At 49.5% G+C, this 23292-nt stretch overlaps 1 protein-coding gene across 5 annotated transcripts in view; it reads right to left on the bottom strand.

Moving 5' to 3' along the window:
• Positions 1-23292, bottom strand: part of WDTC1 (WD and tetratricopeptide repeats 1) — a 248911-nt gene that overhangs the window by 117652 nt on the left and 107967 nt on the right. For all 5 annotated transcript variants that reach the window (XM_063954696.1, XM_063954697.1, XM_063954698.1 and 2 more), the window contains exon 9: positions 3692-3807. In XM_063954696.1, coding sequence (XP_063810766.1) covers positions 3692-3807 — 116 coding nt within the window. The remainder of the gene's footprint in view (positions 1-3691; positions 3808-23292) is intronic.

Below are 23292 nucleotides of genomic sequence, written 5' to 3'. Positions count from 1 at the left end.
TGAAGTTTCAGGACCTCCTCCGGAGACAAGAACAACCTTTAGTTGTATGTGTGTGTCTTATAACGTCCCCAGGTGCACCATGCTCTGAGCAGGGACCAGCGAGGATTTCTTCCAGTTGATGAGTTACCCGTGGGCTTGTAGGAATTGGACTGTTAGTTCCAGATGACGGAGGAGAACCTCTGGAGAGTTCGCCAGGATCAACAAGTCATCCAGATGCGGCAGGATCCTGATACACTGACGGTGGAGAAGAGCCGTCATGACCTTGGTGAAAGTTCGCGGAGACGTGGTCAGTCCAAAAGGCAAGGCTTGGAATTAATAATGGAGGTTGCCAATAGCAAACCGCAGATATTGCTGATGCAACATGGCAATAGGTATATGTAGGTAAGCATCCTGTATGTCCAGGGATACCATATAGTCCTTGGGCTCCAAAGCCAGTACAATAGAGCGAAGAGTTTCCATACAGAATTTGGATACCTTCACAAATTTGTTCAAAGACTTTAGGTTGAGAATGGGCCGGGAGGATCCATTTGGTTTCGGAACTAGGAACAGTGTTGAATAGTAACCCTGCCTCTCTGAGACAGAGGCACCGGCACTATCACTCCTGTATCCAGGAGGGATTTGTACCAAATGTAGAGTTCTTGCTTTCAATGGATCCAAAGGGATATTTGTCGAGCAAAACTGGCGAGAGGGACGTTTCTTGAGAGAGATGGCGTATCTGTGAGTGACAACTTCCCTCACGCAGGCATCTGAAGTGGTCTGTAACCATACCTGGGCGAACCGTAGAAGTCGGCCTCTCACCCTGGGATCCCCCAGGGGGAGGCCCGCCCCGTCATGCAGCAGGCTTGTCTGATTTGGAAGCAGGCTGACGGGCAGCCCAGGAATGTTTAGGTTTGGGCTTAGAGGTTTGGGAAGTGCGAGCCTGTTTCGGGTACGCCTGACCCTTTGCTTTACTTGGAGGTTGAAAGGAACGAAAGGTGGTACTTGTAGCCTTCTGAGCCGAAGGATTAGTACTCGGCAGACATGCAGTCTTAGCAGATGCTAAGTCAGCAACAATCTTGTTCAGATCTTCCCCAAAAAGGTTGTTTCCCTTAAAAGGGATCACCTCCAAGGTCTTTTTATAGTACAGATCCACAGACCAGGACCGCAACCACAGAATCCGGCAAGCCAGAATGGACGTAGTAGATGCTATGGCCGCCAGCACGTAGGCATCAGAAGCCCCCTCCTGAATGTAATGAGAGGCTATGATAATATATGAAAGACACTGTCTGGCATTATCAGAAAAATTCAGAGGTAGCTCCGCCTCAACTTCTTGAACCCAGGCTTCAATAGCTTTTGCAGCCCAAGAAGCTGCTATAGTAGGTCTATGTACAGCACCCGCAAGAGTGTAAATAGACTTGAAACAACCCTCCACACGCTTATCAGTCGGTTCTTTAAGAGAGGTGACGGTTGTGACAGGCAGAGTAGAAGACACCACAAGACGTGCGACATGCGAGTCCACCGGCGGCGGTGTTTCCCAATTCTTACTTAACTCTGCAGCGAGGGGATAACGAGCTAGCATCTTTTTAGACAGGGAGAATGTCTTTCCTGGAGATTCCCAGGATTCCTAACGTATGTCAACCAGATGGTCAGAAAGTGGCAAGACTAATTTAGTAACCTTCTGACGTTTGAACTTATCAGGTTTCTTAGACGTATCTGGTGGATCAGTTTCATCATCGATCTGAAGAATCAGTTTGATAGCCTCCAAGAGGTCAGGAACATCAACCGTGTTGTAGATTCCTCATCAGAAGCATCTGCATCAGTGTCTGATGGATCAGAATATACCCCATCTTCATCGGATGAAGTATCCGAAATATGAGTGGATTGCGAGGAGGAAATGGCCCGCTTAGATGACCCTTTGGTCCTAAGAGGGCAAGGGTCAGGCTTTTGTTTAACCAAAGACTGATTTAACTGCTGTAACTGAGTCGACAGAGTATCCACCCATGGTGGATTTACAACAGGGACAATATGTGATTGTAAAGGTACAGGAGGTCCCACAGGGGACGCAAGTCTCGTTACTAGCGTAGTCAGTAAATTGGAAAAAGCAGCCCAAGGTGGGTCTTGGTGTGTCGCCGGTGTTGCAGGATGACCGAGGGGTACAGAACCCGCAGTAACTGGACCCTCAGCTAGAATGTTTTCCTTAGATAAATCCGTGGCGTCAGCACTGCATGACGCAGGATCAGCCACGAATCTCCCGCCCTGTGACGCAGACATTATTGGAAAATGTAGCCCTAGGGCGTAACAGTAAAATATAGCCAGACACAGTATCTGACAAAAAAACCCTGTGGAGTGCGATTGCAAATGCAGATCACAAACAGAGGATTTAAGTGGTATATGGTGTCTGAAATACACAGAGAAAAATACCAAACAGTATATCCTGTGAAATACTATATACGAGACCCTGATGCACTTAGCCCCCTTCAGGGTACAGAATATAGGGATAGCAATATGTGTGAGATACACGGAATACGAACCACACAGCAGCTATAGGCACACACAGTCACATGTACAATGCAGGAATTATTAGACACAACAATAAAACTGCACTGGACTAGCAATACTAAGTAAAGCTATGTGTGTATACAGATATAACAATGCACAGTAAACACTGGATGCATATCACAGAATACTTGTACTAAATATTCCTGTAGGTATGCACTTGCTCTTAACTAACACTGTCTAAACGACATGTAGAATACTTAAGTGTCCTGTAAATGCACAGCGCTGATGAGGCAGGCGGCTTTACAGAGGAGACAGTGCCCAACAGTCCCAGAATCTGCGCAGCTCTGTGTAATGGCGCCCAAACGCTGACAGGGAGTGAGAGAGAGAGATGCAGCTCCAGGGCGGGAACATCTGCTGTAGATGGCGCCTGGGGCTGGGGGAGGGACTACAGGTCAGCGCCCTTTCCCCTATGCTGGACTTCACCATCAGGTACTAAGGAGCCTATCAAAAGCGGATTTTAGAAAATCCAACCTGTGCTCCTTGCCCTGGTGGATAAAGTGGGGTCCCTGTACGGCCACAGTGTCCACGCCAGTAGCGCGGTCCGTCTCCGGAGATGGCGTCCCGGATCGCGATTTCGGGGGGTCCCGCCTGGGGGACCCTCTTACCTCCTCCCTTAACGTGCGGCCACGCGATCCTGGAGAGCAGCGGCAGTGTGTGTGTGCCTGAAGAGACCGGAGTGCCTCTGCTGTAAGTACCCAGCAACCAGGGCGTGGGAGTATACAGCTCCGCTGGGGAGGTGAGGTAGCCGCAGCACGATATGTCAGAATGACATATAGCACCAAGTGCCTGTGCTGCGACCCTTGAAGTCTTCTTTCTTCAGAAAAGCTCTTTTCAGGGCTGCCTAGCGCAGTCCTCCCTGTTAGTTGCCTGCACTGCAGGCACCAACTTACAAACTGAGCTCCAGTGCCTGGTGGCGGGGATATAGAGGAGGTGGTGCAGTGCATCCTGGGTACAGTCAAAGCTTTAGCTTGTTGGTGCCCTCGTATCAAGATCCAACTCTACACACCGATATTATTCCCTGTGCAATACCAGTGTACCCCGCTGCAGAAATAAGGAAATTCTTCCTACGGTTTCTCAGCAAAATATTCCACATTGAGTCCCCATACCACTAGCTAAGGTAGAAAAGTGAATTCTCCATGTTCAGCGTACTCACCTGCTCTCCTCCCATGTTGACAAGTAGTTCAGTCCCATCTGGACTAAATGTTACGTATGTGGCCACTAAAACTCGCAACCTGTTGTTGTAATCTGGAAGCTTTACCGGAAGGTGACCTGAAGAAAAATGTTTCAGTAAATTTAAGGTTGGATTGGGACACTAAAAACAAGTAAAAATAGGATTTTAATTACCTACCGGTAAATCCTTTTCTCGTAGTCCGTAGAGGATACTGGAGTCCATTTAGTACCATGGGGTATAGACGGGTCAACTAGGAGCCATGGGCACTTTAAGAATTTGATAGTGTGGGCTCGCTCCTCCCTCTATGCCCCTCCTACCAGACTCAGTTTAGGAAACTGTGCCCAAGGAGACGGACATACTTCAAGAGAAGGATAGATAAGGATAGTGGGGAGATTCCGAACACACACACACACACACACACACACACACACACACACACACACACACACACACACACACACACACGGAAAGCCAAGCTAACCTTACTTGAAACAGGGACAGCAACGGCTGAACCAACACTACTTAACCAAGTAACAGTGCAGGAAATATGCAGCACTGGGCGGGTGCCCAGCATCCTCTACGGACTGCGAGAAAAGGATTTACCGGTAGGTAATTAAAATCCTATTTTCTCTTATGTCCTAGAGGATACTGGGGTCCATTTTGTACCATGGGGATGTACCAAAGCTCCCAAACCAGGTGGGAGAGTGCTGAGGATCCTGCAGAACTTATTGACCAAACTGAAGGTCCTCAGAGGCCAAAGTATCGAACTTGTAGAACTTAGAAAACGTGTTCGAACCTGACCAAGTATCTGCTCGGCAGAGCTGTAGAGCCCAGACACCACAGGCAGCCGCCCAGGAAGAACCCATGACCTAGTAGAGTGGGCCTGTACATCTTTGACACTACAAACTTGCCGTGGAATAAGCACGCTGGATAGTGTGAGCCAACGTGCAATAGTCTGCTTTGAAGCAGGACACCCAATCTTATTGGGATCATAAAGAACAAACAGCAAGTCTGTCTTTCTGTGACAAGCTGTTCTTTTCACATACACCTTCAAAGCCGTCACAACAATCAAAGACTTTGAAGTAGCCGAGGTGTCTGTGACAACCGGAACCACAATAGGATGGTTGATGTGAAAAGCAGACACCACCTTAGGAAGAAATTGCTGACGAGTTCTGAGTTCAGCTCGGCCCTCATGGAAAATCAAATATTGACTTTTGTGAGACAAAGCTCCCAGCTCCGACACACGTCTTGCTGAAGCCAACATTGTGACGGTCTTCCATGTAAGATATTTTACGTCCACCTTCTGCAGCGGCTCAAAACAGTCCGATTGGAGGAAATGCAGTACAACATCGAGATCCCAAGGTGCTGTGGGAGGCACGAAGGGGGGTTGGATGTGTAGAACACCTTTCAAGAATGTCTGGACCTCAGGGAGAGAAGTCAACGGTTTCTGGAAGAAAATGGACAAGGCCGAAATCTGGACTTTAATGGAGTACAGACGTAGGCCAGCATCCACTCCAGCTTGTAGAAAACGCAGGAAACGTCCTAGATGGAAATCTATCGCAGAAAATTTTCTGCTCTCACACCAAGAGACATATTTCTTCCAAATACAATGGTAATGCTTAGACATTACCACCTTGCTGGCTTGGATCATAGTCGGGATAACCTTGTTAGGAAGCCCTCTCCTGGTTAGAATCAGCCGTTCAACTTCCATGCCGTCAAACGTAGCCACGGTAAGTCCTGATAGACGAACGGGTCCTGTTGCAGAAGATCCTCGCAAAAAGGTAGAGGCCACAGATCTTCGAGGAGCATCTCCAGAAGATCCGCGTACCAGGCCCTTCTTGGCCAGTCCGGAGCAATTAGAATTGCTTGAATCTTTTCCCTTTTTATTCTTTTTAGAATTCTTGGGATCAGAGGAAGTGGAGGAAACACATACGCCATCTGATAGACCCATGGAGTCGTCAGGGCGTCTACCGCCACCGCCTGTGGGTCTCGTGGCCTGGAACAATAGCTCTTGAGCTTCTTGTTGATACGCGATGCCTTCATGTCGATCTGTGGATACCCCATCGACTTGTTAAGCACCTGAACACCTCCGGGTGAAGACCCCACTACCCCAGGTGCAGGTCGTGTCTGCTGAGGAAGTCTGCTTTCCAGTTGTCTACTCCCGGAATGAAGACCGCTGACAACGCCACAGTGTTTCTTTCTGCCCAGAGGAGAATTCTTGACACCTCTGACATTGCCGCTCTGCTTTTCGTTCCGCCCTGTCAGTTTATGTACGTTACTGCCGTCACATTGTCCGACTGGACCTGAATGGCCCGATCTTGAAGAAGATGCGAGACCTGCAGAAGAGCGTTGTAGACGGCCCTGAGTTCCAGAATGTTGATTGGAAGAATGACTTTCTGACTTGACCATCTTCCTTGAAACTGCACCCCGAGTGACTGCTCCCCAACACCTGAGGCTTGCGTCTCTGGTTAGCAGAATCCAGTTCTGAATTCCGAAACTCCGACCCTCTGCGAGGTGAGAAGTCTGTAGCCACCACAGAAGGGATATCCTGGCTTTTGGCGACGGGCGGATCCTCTGGTGCATGTGAAGATGCGATCCGGACCATTTGTCCAACAGATCGAGCTGGAAGGGTCTTGCGTGAAACCTTACGTATTGAAGAGCCTCGTAAGAGGCCACCATTTTCCCCAGAAGACGAATGCACAGATGCACCGATATCCGGGTTGGCTTCATGACATCCCGAAACCATCAACTGGATTACCAATGCTTTTTCCAACGGAAGGAACACCTTCTGCGACTCCGTATCCAGTATCATTCCCAGGAATGGAAGCCTCCATGTTGGCCCTAGGTGAGATTTTGGAAGATTCAGAATAGAAGTTTGGTTGAGAGAGCAATGCTGTCCAGCAACCTTTTCCTGGACGGTGCTTTTATCAGGAGATCGTCCAGGTACAGAATTATGTTCACTACCTGTTTGCAGAGGAGAAACATCATCTCTGCCATCACCTTGGTGAACACCCTTGGTGCCGTGGAGAGACCAAATGGCAGGGCCCGGAACTGGTAGTGACAGTCCTGCAGTGCAAACCGTAAATAAGCCTGATGAGGCGGCCAGATCGGAATGTGAAGGTACGCATCCTTGATATCCAGAGACACTAGGAATTTCCCCTCCTCCAGACCTGAGATCACAGCTCTCAGAGACTCAAACTTGAATTTGAACACTCGTAAGTATGGGTTCAACGACTTCAGGTTCAAAATCGGTCTTACTGAACCGTCCGGCTTCGGTACTACAAACAAGTTGGAATAGAATCCCTTGTTTAACTGATTAGGTGGAACTGGAACAATGACGTGAGTCTGTACCAGTTTCTGGATGGCATGTTGTTAAGTTATACTTGCCTCTTGTGAAATTGGAAAGCCTGATTTGAAGAATCTGTGAGGTGGGGGCTCTTGGAACTCTAGTCTGTAGCCCTGGGAAATAAGATTTATGACCCAGGATCCTGGCACGAATTTGACCAGATCTGACCAAAGAATTGTAGGTGTGCTCCCATCTGACAGACTTCCAGGCATTACGTCCGACCGTCATGCTGAAATCTTTGAGAAAGAAGAGCCTGAGCTCTGTTCCTGAGCACCTGCTGTTGCTGGTTTGCGTGGTTTACCTCTTGCGCCGCTGGAGGACGTAGAAGCACGTCTGGATTTGCCCTTGAACTTGGCCGTCCAAAAGTACTGTAACTTAGAAGCTGAATAAGTCTTCTTTGTTGGGGGGCTGCGGAAGGAAGATAAGTGGACTTACCCGCAGTAGCTGTGGAGATCCATTTGTCTAATTCATCTCCGAACATGGCCTCTCCTGTGAATGGTAGGCCTTCCACGCCTTTCCTGGAATCCGCGTCAGCAGTCCACTGGCGTAGCCACAGGTCCCTGCGTGCTGACAACGCCACAGCAGTAGTGCGTGCGTTAAGCAATCCTATTTCCTTTATGGCTTCCACCATAAAGTTTGCAGAGTCCTGTATAGGCTGCAGGAGTAAGACAATATCCCCCCTAGTTAAGGAATCTAACCCCTCAAATAGGTAACCTGACCATTTAGCAACGGCTTTAGTGATCCACGCACATGCAATAGTGGGTCTTTGGGCCACCCCCGCAGCTGTGTACAATGATTTGAGAGTAGTCTGAATTTTACGATCAGCCGTGTCCTTCAGGGAAGCTGCACCAGGAACAGGCAATACAATTTTACGTGACAGCCTAGAGACTGATGCGTCCACTATAGGTGTATTTTCCCATTTTTTCCTATCCTCCAAAGGAAAAGACAAGAGCAACCTTTTAGGGATCTGAAACTTCTTATCAGGATTAACCCATGGTTCTTCAAACAGGGCATTCAATTCCTTTGACGCAGGAAAAGTGACTGAGGACTTCTTTTTTACATTAACATAAGATTCCTCACACTCCTCTGACACTTTATCAGGAATATGCAGAACATCTCTGATAGCCTCTATAAGAGCCTCTATTCCCTGTGACAGAGCTGCCCCCACCCCCACATCTGACCTGTCAGTGTCAGACTGCAGGATATGGGCCAGAGATCATTTTTGTGGACAAATGGGAGGGGACTGAGACGCTGTTTTGGGGAATGAGTCTCTATTCATAAACTCAACCATGGTTTGTTTTAAGTATTGCGTCTCTCTCATTGCAGGAAAATTTTGAAGAAAGAGTTGAGATCATTCCCTTAAGAGAATTAACCCATTCCAGTTCAGCCCCGCTAGCCTGTGAACCCTGAGTATCCAGTAGTGAGCCCCCTGGTGAAGAGGAACACTCCGCGGTACAAGACACACACTCTCTGCCTGACATAACGACAGCACACACACACAGGAAAGGTTAAGCACAATTAACCCACAAAGAGCCCTTCAAGGAGACACAGAGATGTTTGGCCCAGCCCCCACCGTGCCCTTATCGCTAATGCCAAGCTTAGCCGGGTCGCAGACTAAGTACCCGGATAGGGGACTTAGTACACTAATAGTCGCTTCCCCCCTGCTATGACCCTCTGGTACCGCTGAGGTAATCTGGAATCACACTGGAGGAGCTGCGCGTCCCTGTCCTGTCAGCGTCTGTGTCCACTGCAGAGGTAAAATGGCGCTGGTGAGCTGCTGGATACTCTCATAGTAAAGCCCCGCCCCTTCAATGACGTACGGACTTCCCGCTTTTTTATACTGGCTGAGGAATCTGGTACCTAAAATGGAGAAAACCGTTTTAAGGCTGTAGGTGCCAGTATGGATACCGAGAACAGTGTACGGGGACACAGTCGTGTCCGGAGACGGATTCCGCCCCATGTAGAAGCCGTGCGTCTCCGTAACCTCATGCCGCCATAATGGCCCGCGTCTCGCTAGCCGGGGCGCTGGCTTAGTTCTCACCACTCTTCATTCTTCAGGCTCTGTTAGGGGTGGCGGCGTGTTGCGGGACTGTACGCTCGCCGTGGTGGGGCTTGCGAATAGGTCCCTCAGGAGCTCACTGTCCTGTCAGCTGGGAATGGGGCCATTAAACCTTTAAGAGGTTGGGCCGTCCCCCCTCCCCCCTCCTAAGTCCCACGAAGCAGGCAGGCTGGTGTCAACGAGCCCTGCCTGAAAACAACAAACAGTAAAAAAAAAAAATGCAGGAAACTCTTCAGGAGCTTCCTTCAGCGTGACCGCCTCCTCCGGGCACAATTTTCTAAACTGAGTCTGGTAGGAGGGGCATAGAGGGAGGATCCAGCCCACACTATTAAATTCTTGAAGTGCCCATGGCTCCTAGTGGACCCGTCTATACCCCATGGTACTAAATGGACCCCAGTATCCTCTAGGACGCAAGAGAAAATAGAATTTTAAATTACCTACCGGTAAATCCTTTTCTCATAGTCCGGAGAGGATGCTGGGGTCCATTTTAGTACCATAAGGTATAGATAGGTCCACTAGGAGCCACGGGCACGTTAAGAGAGTTAATAGTGCGGGCTGGCTCCTCCCTCTATGCCCCTCCTACCAGACTCAGTCTAGAAACTGTGCCCAAGGAGACTGACATACTTCGAGAGAAGGAAATACACAGATAGTGGTGAGATTCACACCAGCTCACACATACAACAAAAGTAAAGCCAAGCTAACCAACTTGGAACAATTCAGCAACAGCTGAACAAACAATACTGAACCAAGTAACAATGCAGGAATACGAAGCACTGGGCGGGCACCCAGCATCCTCTACGGCAGGCATTCCCAACCACAGTCCTCAAGGGACACTAATAGTGCAGGTTTTAGTGATTTCCAGGCTTCAGCACAGGTGACTTAATTAGTAAGCTCGGTTATTTTGATTTAACCATCTGTGCTGCAGCCTGGATATCACTAAAACCTGCACTGTTGGTGTGCCTGAGGACCGTGGTTGGGAAACCCCGCTCTACGGACTACGAGAAAAGGATTTACTAGTAGGTAATTAAAATCCTATTTTCTCTTACGTCCTAGAGGATGCTGGGGTCCATTTTAGTACTATGGGGATGTACCAAAGCTCCCAGTACGAGAGGGAGATTGCTGAGGTTCCTGCAGAACAGATTGACCTCAGAGGCCAAAGTATCGAACTTGTAGAACTTAGCAAACGTGTTCGACCCTGACCAAGTAGCTGCTCGGCAAAGCTGTAAAGCCAAGACACCCCGGTCAGCCGCCCAGGAAGAACCCACTTGACGAGTAGAGTGGGTCTGTACAGATTTTGGACACGGCAAGCCTGCCGTAGAATAAGCATGCTGGATAATGAATCTGGTCCAGCGAGAAATTGCTTAGAAGCAGGACACCCAACCTTGTTGGGATTATAAAGGACAAACAGAGCGTCCGACTTCCTGTGACGAGAAGTTCTCTTCACATATATTTTCAAAGCCCTGACAACATCCAAGGACTTTGAGGTAATTGAGGCGTCAGTAGCCACTGGCACTACAATAGGTTGGTTGATATGAAAGGCTGACACAACCTTTGGAAGAAACTGCTGACGCGTTCTGAGCACAGCTCTATCCGCATGGAAAATCAAGTAGGGGCTCTTGCATGACAATGCCCCCAATTCCGACACACGTCTAGCAGACGCCAATGCCAACAGTGTGACCGCCTTCCAAGTAAGAAACTTGAGGTCCGCTTCCTGTAAAGGCTCGAACCAATCCAATTGGAGGAACTGCAGCACCACATTAAGATCCCAAGGTGCCGCAGGATGCACAAAGGGTGGTTGAATGTGCAGAATCCCTTTCAAGGATGTCTGAACCTCAGTAAAAGAGCAGCCAATTGTTTCTGGAAGAAAATGGACAAGGCCGAAATCTGGACCTTTTTGGAGCCCAAGTGTAGGTCCACATCCACACCTGCTTGCGGAAAGAAGAGAAACCGTCCCAGTTGAAACTCCACTGTAGGAAACTTCTTGGATTCTCACAAAGACACCTACTTTTTCCAAATCCGATGATAATGTTTTGACGTTACTCCCTTCCTAGCCTGTATCAGGGTCGGAATGCCCATTTTCGGAATGCCCTTCCGAGCTAAGATCTGGCGTTCAACCTCCATGCCGTCAAACGTAGCCGCGGTAAGTCTTGATAGGCGAACGGCCCCTGTTGTAGAAGGTCCTCGCGAAGAGGATCCACTAGTAGTAATTCCGGAAGATCCGCATACCAAGCTCTTCTTGGCCAGTCCGGAGCAATAAGGATTGCAGAACTCTTCTTCTTTTTATTAGTTTGAGAATACTTGGGATGAGTGGAAGTGGAGGGAAGACATACACTGACTGGTACATCCAGGGAGTTACCAGTGCATCCACCGCCACTGCGTGTGGGTCTCTCGACCTGGAACAGTACCTCCGAAGCTTCTTGTTGAGACGAGAGGCCATCATGTCCATTTTAGGTACATCCCATGGGCTTGTCACCTCTGCGAACACCTACGGGTGGAGGCCCCATTCTCCTGGATGGAGATCGTGTCTGCTGAGGAAGTCCGCTTCCCTGGTGTCCACTCCCAGAATGAATATATCCTAAAGAAGGTGGGAGGGGGATTGAATTTTTTAAAATTTTGCAGTCCGAAATTACTGCAGTGTAGGCACAGGATAAGATTTCCTGGCCGGTGGTGCCGCTGAGAGAAGAAAGGTTGACTTACCCGCAGTTGCCATGGAGATCTACGCATCCAATGCTTCCCCAAACAGAGCCTGACCTGTGAAGGGTAAGTTCTCCACGCTTTTCTTGGATTCTGCATCTGCAGTCCATTGACGCAGCATGCCGAGACCGCCATGGAAGTAGCCCGTGCATTCAGCATACCAAGGTCCTTCATGGCCTCCACCATGAACCCTGCAGAATCCTGTATGTGACGCAAAAAACGAGATTTATGGTAAGAACTTACCTATGTTAAATCTCTTTCTGCGAGGTACACTGGGCTCCACAAGGATAGACACTGGGGTGTAGAGTAGGATCTTGATCCGGGGCACCAACAGGCTGAAAAGCTTTGACTGTTCCCAGAATGCATAGCGCCACCTCCTCTATAACCCCGCCTCCCTGCACAGGAGCTCAGTTTTTAGTTAACCAGCCCAATGCAGTAGCAGGAAAAGAGACAACGACAACGGTTAGTAGCCACATACACCACACTCTCACGACAGGAGAAGTGTCAGCGGCTAATGCCATACCAACCCAAATAAGCTAAGTGCGTCAGGGTGGGCGCCTTGTGAAGCCCAGTGTACCTCGCAGAAAGAGATTTAACAAAGGTAAGTTCTTACCATAAATCTTGTTTTCTGCTGCGGGGTACACTGGGCTCCACAAGGATAGACATTGGGGATGTCCTAAAGCAGTTCCTTATGGGAGGGGACGCACTGTAGCGGGAAAAGAACCCGGCGTCCAAAGGAGGCATCCTGAGAAGCGGCAGTATCGAAGGCATAGAACCTTATGAACGTGTTCACAAAGGACCACGTAGCCGCCTTGCACAATTGTTCAAGGGTCGCACCACGGCGGGCCGCCCAAGAAGGTCCCACAGACCGAGTAGAATGGGCTGTAATGTGAGCAGGAGCTGATAGACCAGCCGTCACATAAGCATGTGCAATTACCATTCTAATCCATCTGGCCAAAGTTTGCTTGTGAGCAGGCCAGCCCCGTTTGTGAAATCCAAACAGCACAAAGAGAGAATCAGATTTTCTAATAGAAGCAGTTCTCTTCGCATAGATACGGAGAGCCCGTACCACATCCAAAGACCGCTCTTTGAGAGACAGATCAGGAGAAACAAGTGCCGGAACCACAATCTCCTGATTAAGGTGGAACGAAGAAACCACCTTAGGTAAATATCCGGGACGAGTCCTAAGAACCGCCCGGTCACGGTGAAATATTAGATATGGGGAACTACAGGACAAGGCACCCAAATCCAACACTCTTCTAGCTGAAGCAATAGCCAGCAGGAACACCACCTTAAGGGAAAGCCACTTAAGGTCAGCTGAACCAAGAGGTTCAAACGGAGACTCTTGTAACGCCTCCAAAACCACCGACTAGTCCCAAGGAGCCACAGGCGGGACATAGGGAGGTTGGATACGCAACACATTCTGAGTAAAGGTATGCACATCAGGTAAGGTCGCAATTTTTCTCTGAAATCACACCAAGGCAGATATTTGAACCTTGAGGGAGGCCAGACGCAGGCCTAAATCCAGGCCCTGCTGAAGTAAAGCCAACAACTTGGCTATACTAAACTTGGAAGCGTCATAATAGTTAGATGCGCACCAAACAAAGTAAGAATGCCAGACCCTATAGTAAATCCGAGCCGAAGCTGGTTTCAGGGCCCGCAACATAGTTTGAATGACTGCCTCAGAAAACCCTTTAGCCCTTAAGATGGAAGCTTCAACAGCCACGCCGTCAAAGACAGCCGGGCTAGGTCCTGGTAGATACAGGGGCCCTGAACGAGGTGGTCTGGGCGTTGTGGAAGTAGAAGTGGACGCTCTGACGATAGGCCTTGCAGGTCTGAGAACCATTGCCGTCTGGGCCACGCTGGAGCTATGAGAAGCAGAATTCTTCTTTCTTGCTTGAACTTCCGAATTACCCTGGGCAGGAGTGACACCGCAGGGAACACGTACGACAGCCAAAACCTCCACGGCACCGCCAGCGCATCCACGAATGCTGCTTGAGGATCTCTTGTCTTTGCTCCGAAGACTGGAACCTTGTGATTGTGTCGAGACGCCAACATATCTACGTCTGGAAGGCCCCACTTTTCCACTAAGAGTTGAAACACTTCTGGATGGAGGCCCCACTCGCCGGCTTGTACGTCCTGACGACTGAGAAAGTCCGCTTCCCAATTCAGGACTCCCGGAATGAATATTGCCGATATTGCCGGTAGATGGCGTTCCGCCCAATGTAGAATCCGTCAGACTTCCTTCATTGCCAAACGGCTTCGAGTGCCGCCTTGATGATTTATGTAAGCCACTGTGGTGGCGTTGTCGACTGTACTTGAACAGTTCGGTTCTGAAATAGATGCTGGGCCAGGTTCAATGCATTGTAGACCGCCCGCAGTTCCAGAATGTTGATTGAGAGGAGGGACTCCTCCTTGGTCCACCGACCCTGAAGGGAGTGTTGCTCCAGCACCGCGCCCCAACCTCTTAAACTGGCATCCGTCGTCAACAGGACCCAGTTGGATATCCAGAAGGGACGGCCCCTGCACAATTGTTGGTCCTGGAGCCACCAGAGCAGCGACAGACGACCCTCCGGAGTCAATGAGATCATGCGAGACCTGATCCGGTGAGGCAGGCCGTCCCACTTGGCTAGAATTAACTTCTGGAGGGGGCGAGAATGGAATTGAGCATACTCCACCATGTCGAATGCTGAGGCCATGCGGCCCAGCACCTGCATCACCGAATGTATCGACGCTTGCGGACGAGAAAGGAAGCAACGAATCCTGTCCTGAAGTTTCAGGACTTTCTCCTGAGACAAGAACAACCTCTAGTTGTGAGTCTCCAATAGCGTTCCCAGGTGCACCATGCTCTGAGCAGGGACCAGGGAGGATTTCTTCCAGTTGATGAGCCACCCGCGGGCTTGTAGAAACCGGACCGTCGTATCCAGATGACGTAGGAGAAGTTCTTGGGAATTTGCCAGGATTAACAAGTCGTCCAGATACGACCCCTTGACGGCGGAGTACCACCGTCATCACCACCATGACTTTGGTGAAGACTCGCGGAGCCGTAGTTAAACCAAAAGGTAACGCCCGAAACTGGTAATGGAGGTTGCCAATTGCAAACCTCAGGTATTGCTGATGTGACGCTGCTATAGGAACATGCAGGTAAGCATCCTGTATATCCAGGGAGACCGTGTAGTCCCCAGGTTCCAAGGCCAGAACTATAAAGCGAAGGGTTTCCATACGGAACTTGGAAATCTTCACAAACCTGTTCAATGCCTTGAGGTTGAGAATGGGCCGGGAGGACCCATTCGGTTTCGGGACTAGAAACAGCGGAGAATAGTACCCCCGGCCCCTCTGCACAAGAGGCACCTGTACTACGACTCCTGTATCCAGGAGGGTCTGTACCATCGAATGTAGAGTGTTTGCCTTTGTCTGGTCCAACGGGACGTCTGTCCGGCAAAATCGATCAGGGGGTCGGTTTTTGAAGGCTATGGCGTAACCTCGAGTGACAACTTCCCGTACCCAGGCATCTGAAGTGGTCTTCAACCATTCCCTGGGTATACCCTAGAAGCCGGCCCCCCCACCCTGGGATCCCAGGGGAGGCCCGCCCAGTCATGCGGCAGGCTTATCGGTCTTGGAAGCTGGCTGACAGGACGCCCAGGCTCTTTTGGGCTTTGGCTTACCTGGTTTGGAAGTGCGGGTCTGCTTGTTGTACGCCTGACCTTTTGCTTTACCTGAAGAACGAAAGGGGTGAAAGGAAGTACCTTTAGCCTTCGACACAGAAGAAGGAGTGGTACTTGGCAGACAGGCAGTCTTGGCAGTAGCCAAGTCAGCCACTATCTTCTTTAAATTCTCCCCAAACAGAATGTCTCCCTTGAAAGGGAGTACCTCCAGGGTTTTTCTAGAGTCCACATCCACAGACCAGGATCTCAGCCACAATACCCGGCGCGCCAGGACTGACGTAGTAGAGGCCTTGTCTGCTAGGATACCGGCATCAGAAGCCGCCTCTTTAATATAGCGAGAAGCTGTGACAATATATGACAAGCATTGTCTAGCATGGTCAGAAGAGATTTCAGCTTCTAACTCCAAGGCCCATGCTTCAATAGCCTCTGCAGCCCATGTTGCTGCAATAGTGGGCCTTTGTACAGCACCCGTAAGGGTGTAAATCGCTTTCAGACAACCCTCCACATGTTTATCCGTAGGCTCTTTGAGAGACGTGATGATAGTGACAGGTAGAGCTGAGGAAACCACCATCCTAGCCACATGTGAGGCTACTGGAGGAGGCGTTTCCCAATTTTTAGACAGCTCTGGCGCGAGGGGATAGCGAGCCAGCATCTTCTTTTGAGGCACAAACTTCTTACCCGGGTTTTCCCAGGGTTCCTGACGTATATCCACTAGGTGGTAGAGTGAGGTAAAACTTACTTAACCACCTTCTGACGCTTGAACCTATCTGGTTTCTTATTAGGGACGGATGGCTCGGGATCATCCGTAATCTGCAAAATCAACTTAATAGCCTCCAAAAGATCAGGAGCATCCACATGTGAACTACCCTCCCCATCAGCAGTATCTGTGTCAGAATCTGTGGGGTCAGTGTAAGTGCCGTCTTCATCAGACGAGGGGTCAGTGACAGCAGTGGATTGTGAGGAGATAAGAGCTCGCTTAGAGGACCCCTTGGGCTTGGGCGAGCGAGGGTCAGACTTTTTAGTAGTCAGGGACTGGTTCAACTTCTTCAATTGAGCAGATAAATCGTTAGCTGCAGGAACCACATACGGTTGTACCAGCATAGGGGGTCCCATAGGGGGTGTTAGTTTATTAACTAGCGTATGTAGAAGAGTGGAAAAAGCGGCCCACGGTGGGCCATTATGTACCTCCGTTGCCACAGTCCCACTGGGGGGCAAGGAGCCCCCAGAACCATAGCTTACAGATGCTATATTCTCCTCATAGGGATCTGTGGCTTCAGCAACACCGGCAGTGTGTTCAGCCCCAGAACCGTTACCCTCAGAAGCAGACATAATATAACTTGCAGTATCAGGTAACACAGTACAATTGGCAGCAGCACAATACCTCTTACCCAAACCCCTGCGCAGTGTAGTCAGCACTAGCAGAGATAAAGGAGAGATATGGTGACTAAAATCACAGAGAAAAATACGTATTAAAGTATATCTTTGTAAAAATCCTATATAAATATAAAACCTGACCCACCAAGCCCCCTCAGGTTATAGAATATAGGGATAGCAAGTTGAGTGAAAGACACGAAATGGACACCACTCAGCTAGCTAATGCACACACAGATAGTCACAGTTTGTACAATGCAGAGGTTATTACTAACAATAATACTGCACTGGACTAGCTTATATATATATAGCTATGTAGTCAATAGATATAACACTGCACAGTAAGAACTGGATGTATATCACAGGGTAATTGTACTAGAAAACCCTGACTAAATGCACTCTTTCTTAACTAACACTGTCTAAAAAGTCAGGTAGAATACTTAAGTGTCATGTAAAGTCACAGCACTGACAACCAGGCGGCTTTACACAGGAGGATTTGCCCAAGCAGTCCCAGGAACAGTGAAGCTGAGAGAAATGGCACCCAGACACTGACAGGGAGTGAGGTAGAGACAGATATGCAGCTCCAGGGCGGGAACATTTGCGGGAAATCGGGCCCAGGGGCTGGGGGAGGGGCTTCAGGTCTAAGCCTTATGCTCCTGCTGGCAAAACCACCGGGTACTGTGGGCTCTTATTAAACTGGTTTAGAGAGAAAACCTGGCCTGCGCGCCCATGCCCTGGTGATCTAGTGGGATCGCCTGTACTGCCACAGTATCCACCGCCAGCGCGCGTGGCCCACCTCCCACTGACCACGCCGGTTCGCGATAAAGTACGGGTCCCGCAAGCGGGACCCACTCACTGCCTCCCAAAGCACGGCCACACGATCCCGGAGAGCCCCCGCCGTGTGTGCCTGACCATGAAGAAAACCGGAGCCTCCTGCTGTAGTTATACGGCAACCAGGGCTCGGGAGTGTACAGCGCCGCTGGGGAGAGCTGGAGCTGCAGCAGTGAATGTCTCCTGACATTTACACACCGCTGCTGCCCTTGTAGTCTTCACTTTTACTTCAAAAAAGCTCTTCTTAGGGCTGCCTGGAGCAGCCCCTCAGTTATGTGTCTGCTATCTGCAGCACCAACTACAAAACTGAGCTCCTGTGCAGGGAGGCGGGGTTATAGAGGAGGCGGCACTATGCATTCTGGGAACAGTCAAAGCTTTTCAGCCTGTTGGTGCCTCGGATCAAGATCCTACTATACACCCCAATGTCTATCCTTGTGGAGCCCAGTGTACCCCGCAGCAGAAACAATTCAATTTCACTCCTATCCATAGTATCTAAGTCCTCTAGCAATGTGCCTGACCACTTTTCTATGGCTTTAGAAATCCACGCACAAGCAATAGCGGGCCTTAAAGCTACGCCAGTAGCTGTGTATAATGATTTGGGTGTAGTCTCAATCTTGCGTCTCTTTTAAAGCGGTTGAACCAGGAACGGGTCCAACCACCTTTTTTGACAACCTAGATACAGAAGCGTCAACTATAGGGGAAGGGTTTTCCCACTTTTTTCTATTCTCTTCAGGAAAAGGGAAAGCAATGAGAACCCTTTTTGGGATCTGGAATTTTTTCTCTGGGTTTTCCCAGGATTTTTCAAACAGAGTTTAACTCCTTGGAAGCCGGGAAGGTAAGCGAGGATTTCTTACCTTCTGTAAAAATAAGAATTTACTTACCGATAATTCTATTTCTCGTAGTCCGTAGTGGATGCTGGGGACTCCGTAAGGACCATGGGGAATAGCAGCTCCGCAGGAGACTGGGCACATCTAAAGAAAGCTTTAGGACTATCTGGTGTGCACTGGCTCCTCCCCCTATGACCCTCCTCCAAGCCTCAGTTAGGATACTGTGCCCGGACGAGCGTACACAATAAGGAAGGATTTTGAATCCCGGGTAAGACTCATACCAGCCACACCAATCACACTGTACAACTTGTGATCTGAACCCAGTTAACAGCATGATAACAGAGGAGCCTCTAGAAAAGATGGCTCACTACAGCAATAACCCGATTTTTTGGTAACAATAACTATGTACCAGTATTGCAGACAATCCGCACTTGGGATGGGCGCCCAGCATCCACTACGGACTACGAGAAATAGAATTATCGGTAAGTAAATTCTTATTTTCTCTAACGTCCTAAGTGGATGCTGGGGACTCCGTAAGGACCATGGGGATTATACCAAAGCTCCCAAACGGGCGGGAGAGTGCGGATGACTCTGCAGCACCAATTGAGAGAACTCCAGGTCCTCCTCAGCCAGGGTATCAATTTTGTAGAATTTTACAAACGTATTTGCTCCTGACCAAGTAGCTGCTCGGCAAAGTTGTAAAGCCGAGACCCCTCGGGCAGCCGCCCAAGATGAGCCCACCTTCCTTGTGGAGTGGGCATTTACAGATTTTTGGCTGTGGCAGGCCTGCCACAGAATGTGCAAGCTGAATTGTACTACAAATCCAACGAGCAATAGTCTGCTTAGAAGCAGGAGCACCCAGCTTGTTGGGTGCATACAGGATAAACAGCGAGTCAGATTTTCTGACTCCAGCCGTCCTGGAAACATATATTTTCAGGGCCCTGACAACGTCTAGCAACTTGGAGTCCTCCAAGTCCCTAGTAGCCGCAGGCACCACAATAGGTTGGTTCAGGTGAAACGCTGAAACCACCTTAGGGAGAAACTGAGGACGAGTCCTCAATTCCGCCCTGTCCGAATGGAAAATCAGATAAGGGCTTTTACAGGATAAAGCCGCCAATTCTGACACGCGCCTGGCCCAGGCCAGGGCCAACAGCATGACCACTTTCCATGTGAGATATTTTAACTCCACAGATTTAAGTGGTTCAAACCAATGTGACTTTTGGAACCCAAAAAACTACATTGAGATCCCAAAGTGCCACTGGAAGCACAAAAGGAGGCTGTATATGCAGTACCCCTTTTACAAACGTCTGAACTTCAGGGACTGAAGCTAGTTCTTTTTGGAAGAAAATTGACAGGGCCGAAATTTGAACCTTAATGGACCCCAATTTCAGGCCCATAGACACTCCTGTTTGCAGGAAATGTAGGAATCGACCCAGTTGAATTTCCTCCGTCGGGCCTTACTGGCCTCGCACCACGCAACATATTTTCGCCAAATGCAGTGATAATGTTTTGCGGTTACATCCTTCCTGGCTTTGATCAGGATAGGGATGACTTCATCCGGAATGCCTTTTTTCCTTCAGGATCCGGCGTTCAACCGCCATGCCGTCAAACGCAGCCGCGGTAAGTCTTGGAACAGACAGGGTCCTTGTTGGAGCATGTCCCTTCTTAGAGGTAGAGGCCAAGGATCCTCCGTGAGCATCTCTTGAAGTTCCGGTTACCAAGTCCTTCTTGGCCAATCCGGAGCCACGAATATAGTGCTTACTCCTCTCCATCTTATCAATCTCAGTACCTTGGGTATGAGAGGCAGAGGAGGGAACACATACACTGACTGGTACACCCACGGTGTTACCAGAGCGTCTACAGCTATTGCCTGAGGGTCCCTTGACCTGGCGCAATACCTGTCGAGTTTTTCCCAACGGTTTATAATCATGTGGAAGACTTCTGGGTGAAGTCCCCACTCTCCCGGGTGGAGGTCGTGCTGAGGAAGTCTGCTTCCCAGTTGTCCACTCCCGGAATGAATACTGCTGACAGTGCTATCACATGATTTTCCGCCCAGCGAAGAATCCTTGCAGCTTCTGCCATTGCCCTCCTGCTTCTTGTGCCACCCTGTCTGTTTACGTGGGTGACTGCCGTGATGTTGTCCGACTGGATCAACACCGGCTGACCTTGAAGCAGAGGTCTTGCTAAGCTTAGAGCATTGTAAATGGCCCTTAGCTTCAGGATATTTATGTGAAGTGATGTCTCCAGGCTTGACCATAAGCCCTGGATATTCCTTCCCTGTGTGACTGCTCCCCAGCCTCGCAGGGTGGCATCTGTGGTCACCAGGACCCAGTCCTGAATGCCGAATCTGCGGCCCTCTAGAAGATGAGCACTCTGCAACCACCACAGGAGGGACACCCTTGTCCTTGGTGACAGGGTTATCCGCTGATGCATCTGAAGATGCGACCCGGACCATTTGTCCAGCAGGTCCCACTGGAAAGTTCTTGCGTGGAATCTGCCGAATGGGATTGCTTCGTAGGAAGCCACCATTTTACCCAGAACCCTTGTGCATTGATGCACTGAGACTTGGCTCGGTTTTAGGAGGTTCCTGACTAGCTCGGATAACTCCCTGTCTTTCCCCTCCGGGAGAAACACCTTTTTCTGGACTGTGTCCAGGATCATCCCTAGGAACAGAAGACAAGTCGTCGGAACCAGCTGCGATTTTGGAATATTGAGAATCCAATCGTGCTGCCGCAACACTACCTGAGATAGTGCTACACCGACCTCCAACTGTTCCCTGTATCTTACCCTTATCAGGGAATCGTCCAAGTAAGGGATAACTAAAATTCCCTTCCTTCGAAGGAATATCATCATTTCGGCCATTACCTTGGTAAAGACCCGGGGTGCCGTGGACCATCCATACGGCAGCGTCTGAACTGATAGTGATAGTTCTGTACCATAAACTTGAGGTACCCTTGGTGAGAAGGGTAAATTTTGACATGAAGGTAAGCATCCTTGATGTCCCGAGACATCATGTAGTCCCCTTCTTCCAGGTTCGCAATCACTGCTCTGAGTGACTCAATCTTGAATTTGAACCTCTGTATGTAAGTGTTCAAAGATTTTAGATTTAGAATCGGTCTCACCGAGCCGTCCGCCTTCGGTACCACAACAGTGTGGAATAATACCCCGTTCCCTGTTGCAGGAGGGGTACCTTGATTATCACCTGCTGGGAATACAGCTTGTGAATGGCTTCCAAAACTGTCTCCCTGTCAGAAGGAGACATCGGTAAAGCCGACTTTAGGAAAACGGCGAGGGGGAGACGTCTCGAATTCTAATTTGTACCCCTGAGATATCACCTGAAGGATCCAGGGGTCTACTTGCGAGTGAGCCCACTGCGCGCTGAAATTCATTGAGACGGGCCCCCCACCGTGCCTGATTCTGCTTGTAAAGCCCCAGCGTCATACTGAGGGCTTGGCAGAGGCGGGAGAGGGTTTCTGTTCCTGGGAACTGGCTGATTTCTGCAGCCTTTTTCCTCTCCCTCTGTCACGGGGCAGAAATGAGGAACATTTTGCCCGCTTGTCCACGAAAAGACTGCGCCTGATAATACGGCGTCTTCTCATGTTGAGAGGCGACCTGGGGTACAAACGTGGATTTCCCAGCTGTTGCCATGGCCACCAGGTCTGAAAGACCGACCCCAAATAACTCCTCCCCTTTTTAAGGCAATACTTCCAAATGCCGTTTGGAATACGCATCACCTGACCACTGACGTGTCCATAACCCTCTACTGGTAGAAATGGACAACGCACTTAGACTTGATGCCAGTCGGCAAATATTCCGCTGTGCATCACGCATATATAGAAATGCATCTTTTAAATGCTCTATAGGCAAAAATATACTGTCCCTATCTAGGGTATCAATATTTTCAGTCAGGGAATCCGACCACGCCAACCCAGCACTGCACATCCAGGCTGAGGCGATTGCTGGTCGCAGTATAACACCAGTATGTGTGTAAATACATTTTAGGATACCCTCCTGCTTTCTATCAGCAGGATCCTTAAGGGCGGCCATCTCAGGAGAGGGTAGAGCCCTTACAAGCGTGTGAGCGCTTTATCCACCCTAGGGGGTGTTTCCCAACGCACCCTAACCTCTGGCGGGAAAGGATATAATGCCAATAACATTTTAGAAATTATCAGTTGTTATCGGGGGAAAACCACGCATCATCACACACCTCATTTAATTTCTCAGATTCAGGAAAACTACAGGTAGTTTTTCCTCACCGAACATAATACCCCTTTTTGGTGGTACTCGTATTATCAGAAATGTGTAAAACATTTTTCATTGCCTCAATCATGTAACGTGTGGCCCTACTGGAAGTCACATTTGTCTCTTCACCGTCGACACTGGAGTCAGTATCCGTGTCGGCGTCTATATCTGCCATCTGAGGTAACGGGCGCTTTAGAGCCCCTGACGGCCTATGAGACGTCTGGACAGGCACAAGCTGAGTAGCCGGCTGTCTCATGTCAACCACTGTCTTTTATACAGAGCTGACACTGTCACGTAATTCCTTCCAACAGTTCATCCACTCAGGTGTCGACCCCCTAGGGGGTGACATCACTATTACAGGCAATCTGCTCCGTCTCCACATCATTTTTCTCCTCATACATGTCGACACAAACGTACCGACATACAGCACACACACAGGGAATGCTCTGATAGAGGACAGGACCCCACTAGCCCTTTGGGGAGACAGAGGGAGAGTTTGCCAGCACACACCAAAGCGCTATATATATATACAGGGATAACCTTATATA

The sequence above is a fragment of the Pseudophryne corroboree genome, chromosome 2, assembly GCF_028390025.1.
Source record: "Pseudophryne corroboree isolate aPseCor3 chromosome 2, aPseCor3.hap2, whole genome shotgun sequence".
In the NCBI taxonomy this organism is placed as follows: domain Eukaryota; kingdom Metazoa; phylum Chordata; class Amphibia; order Anura; family Myobatrachidae; genus Pseudophryne; species Pseudophryne corroboree.
This window is presented reverse-complemented; position numbering and strand designations above follow the sequence as displayed.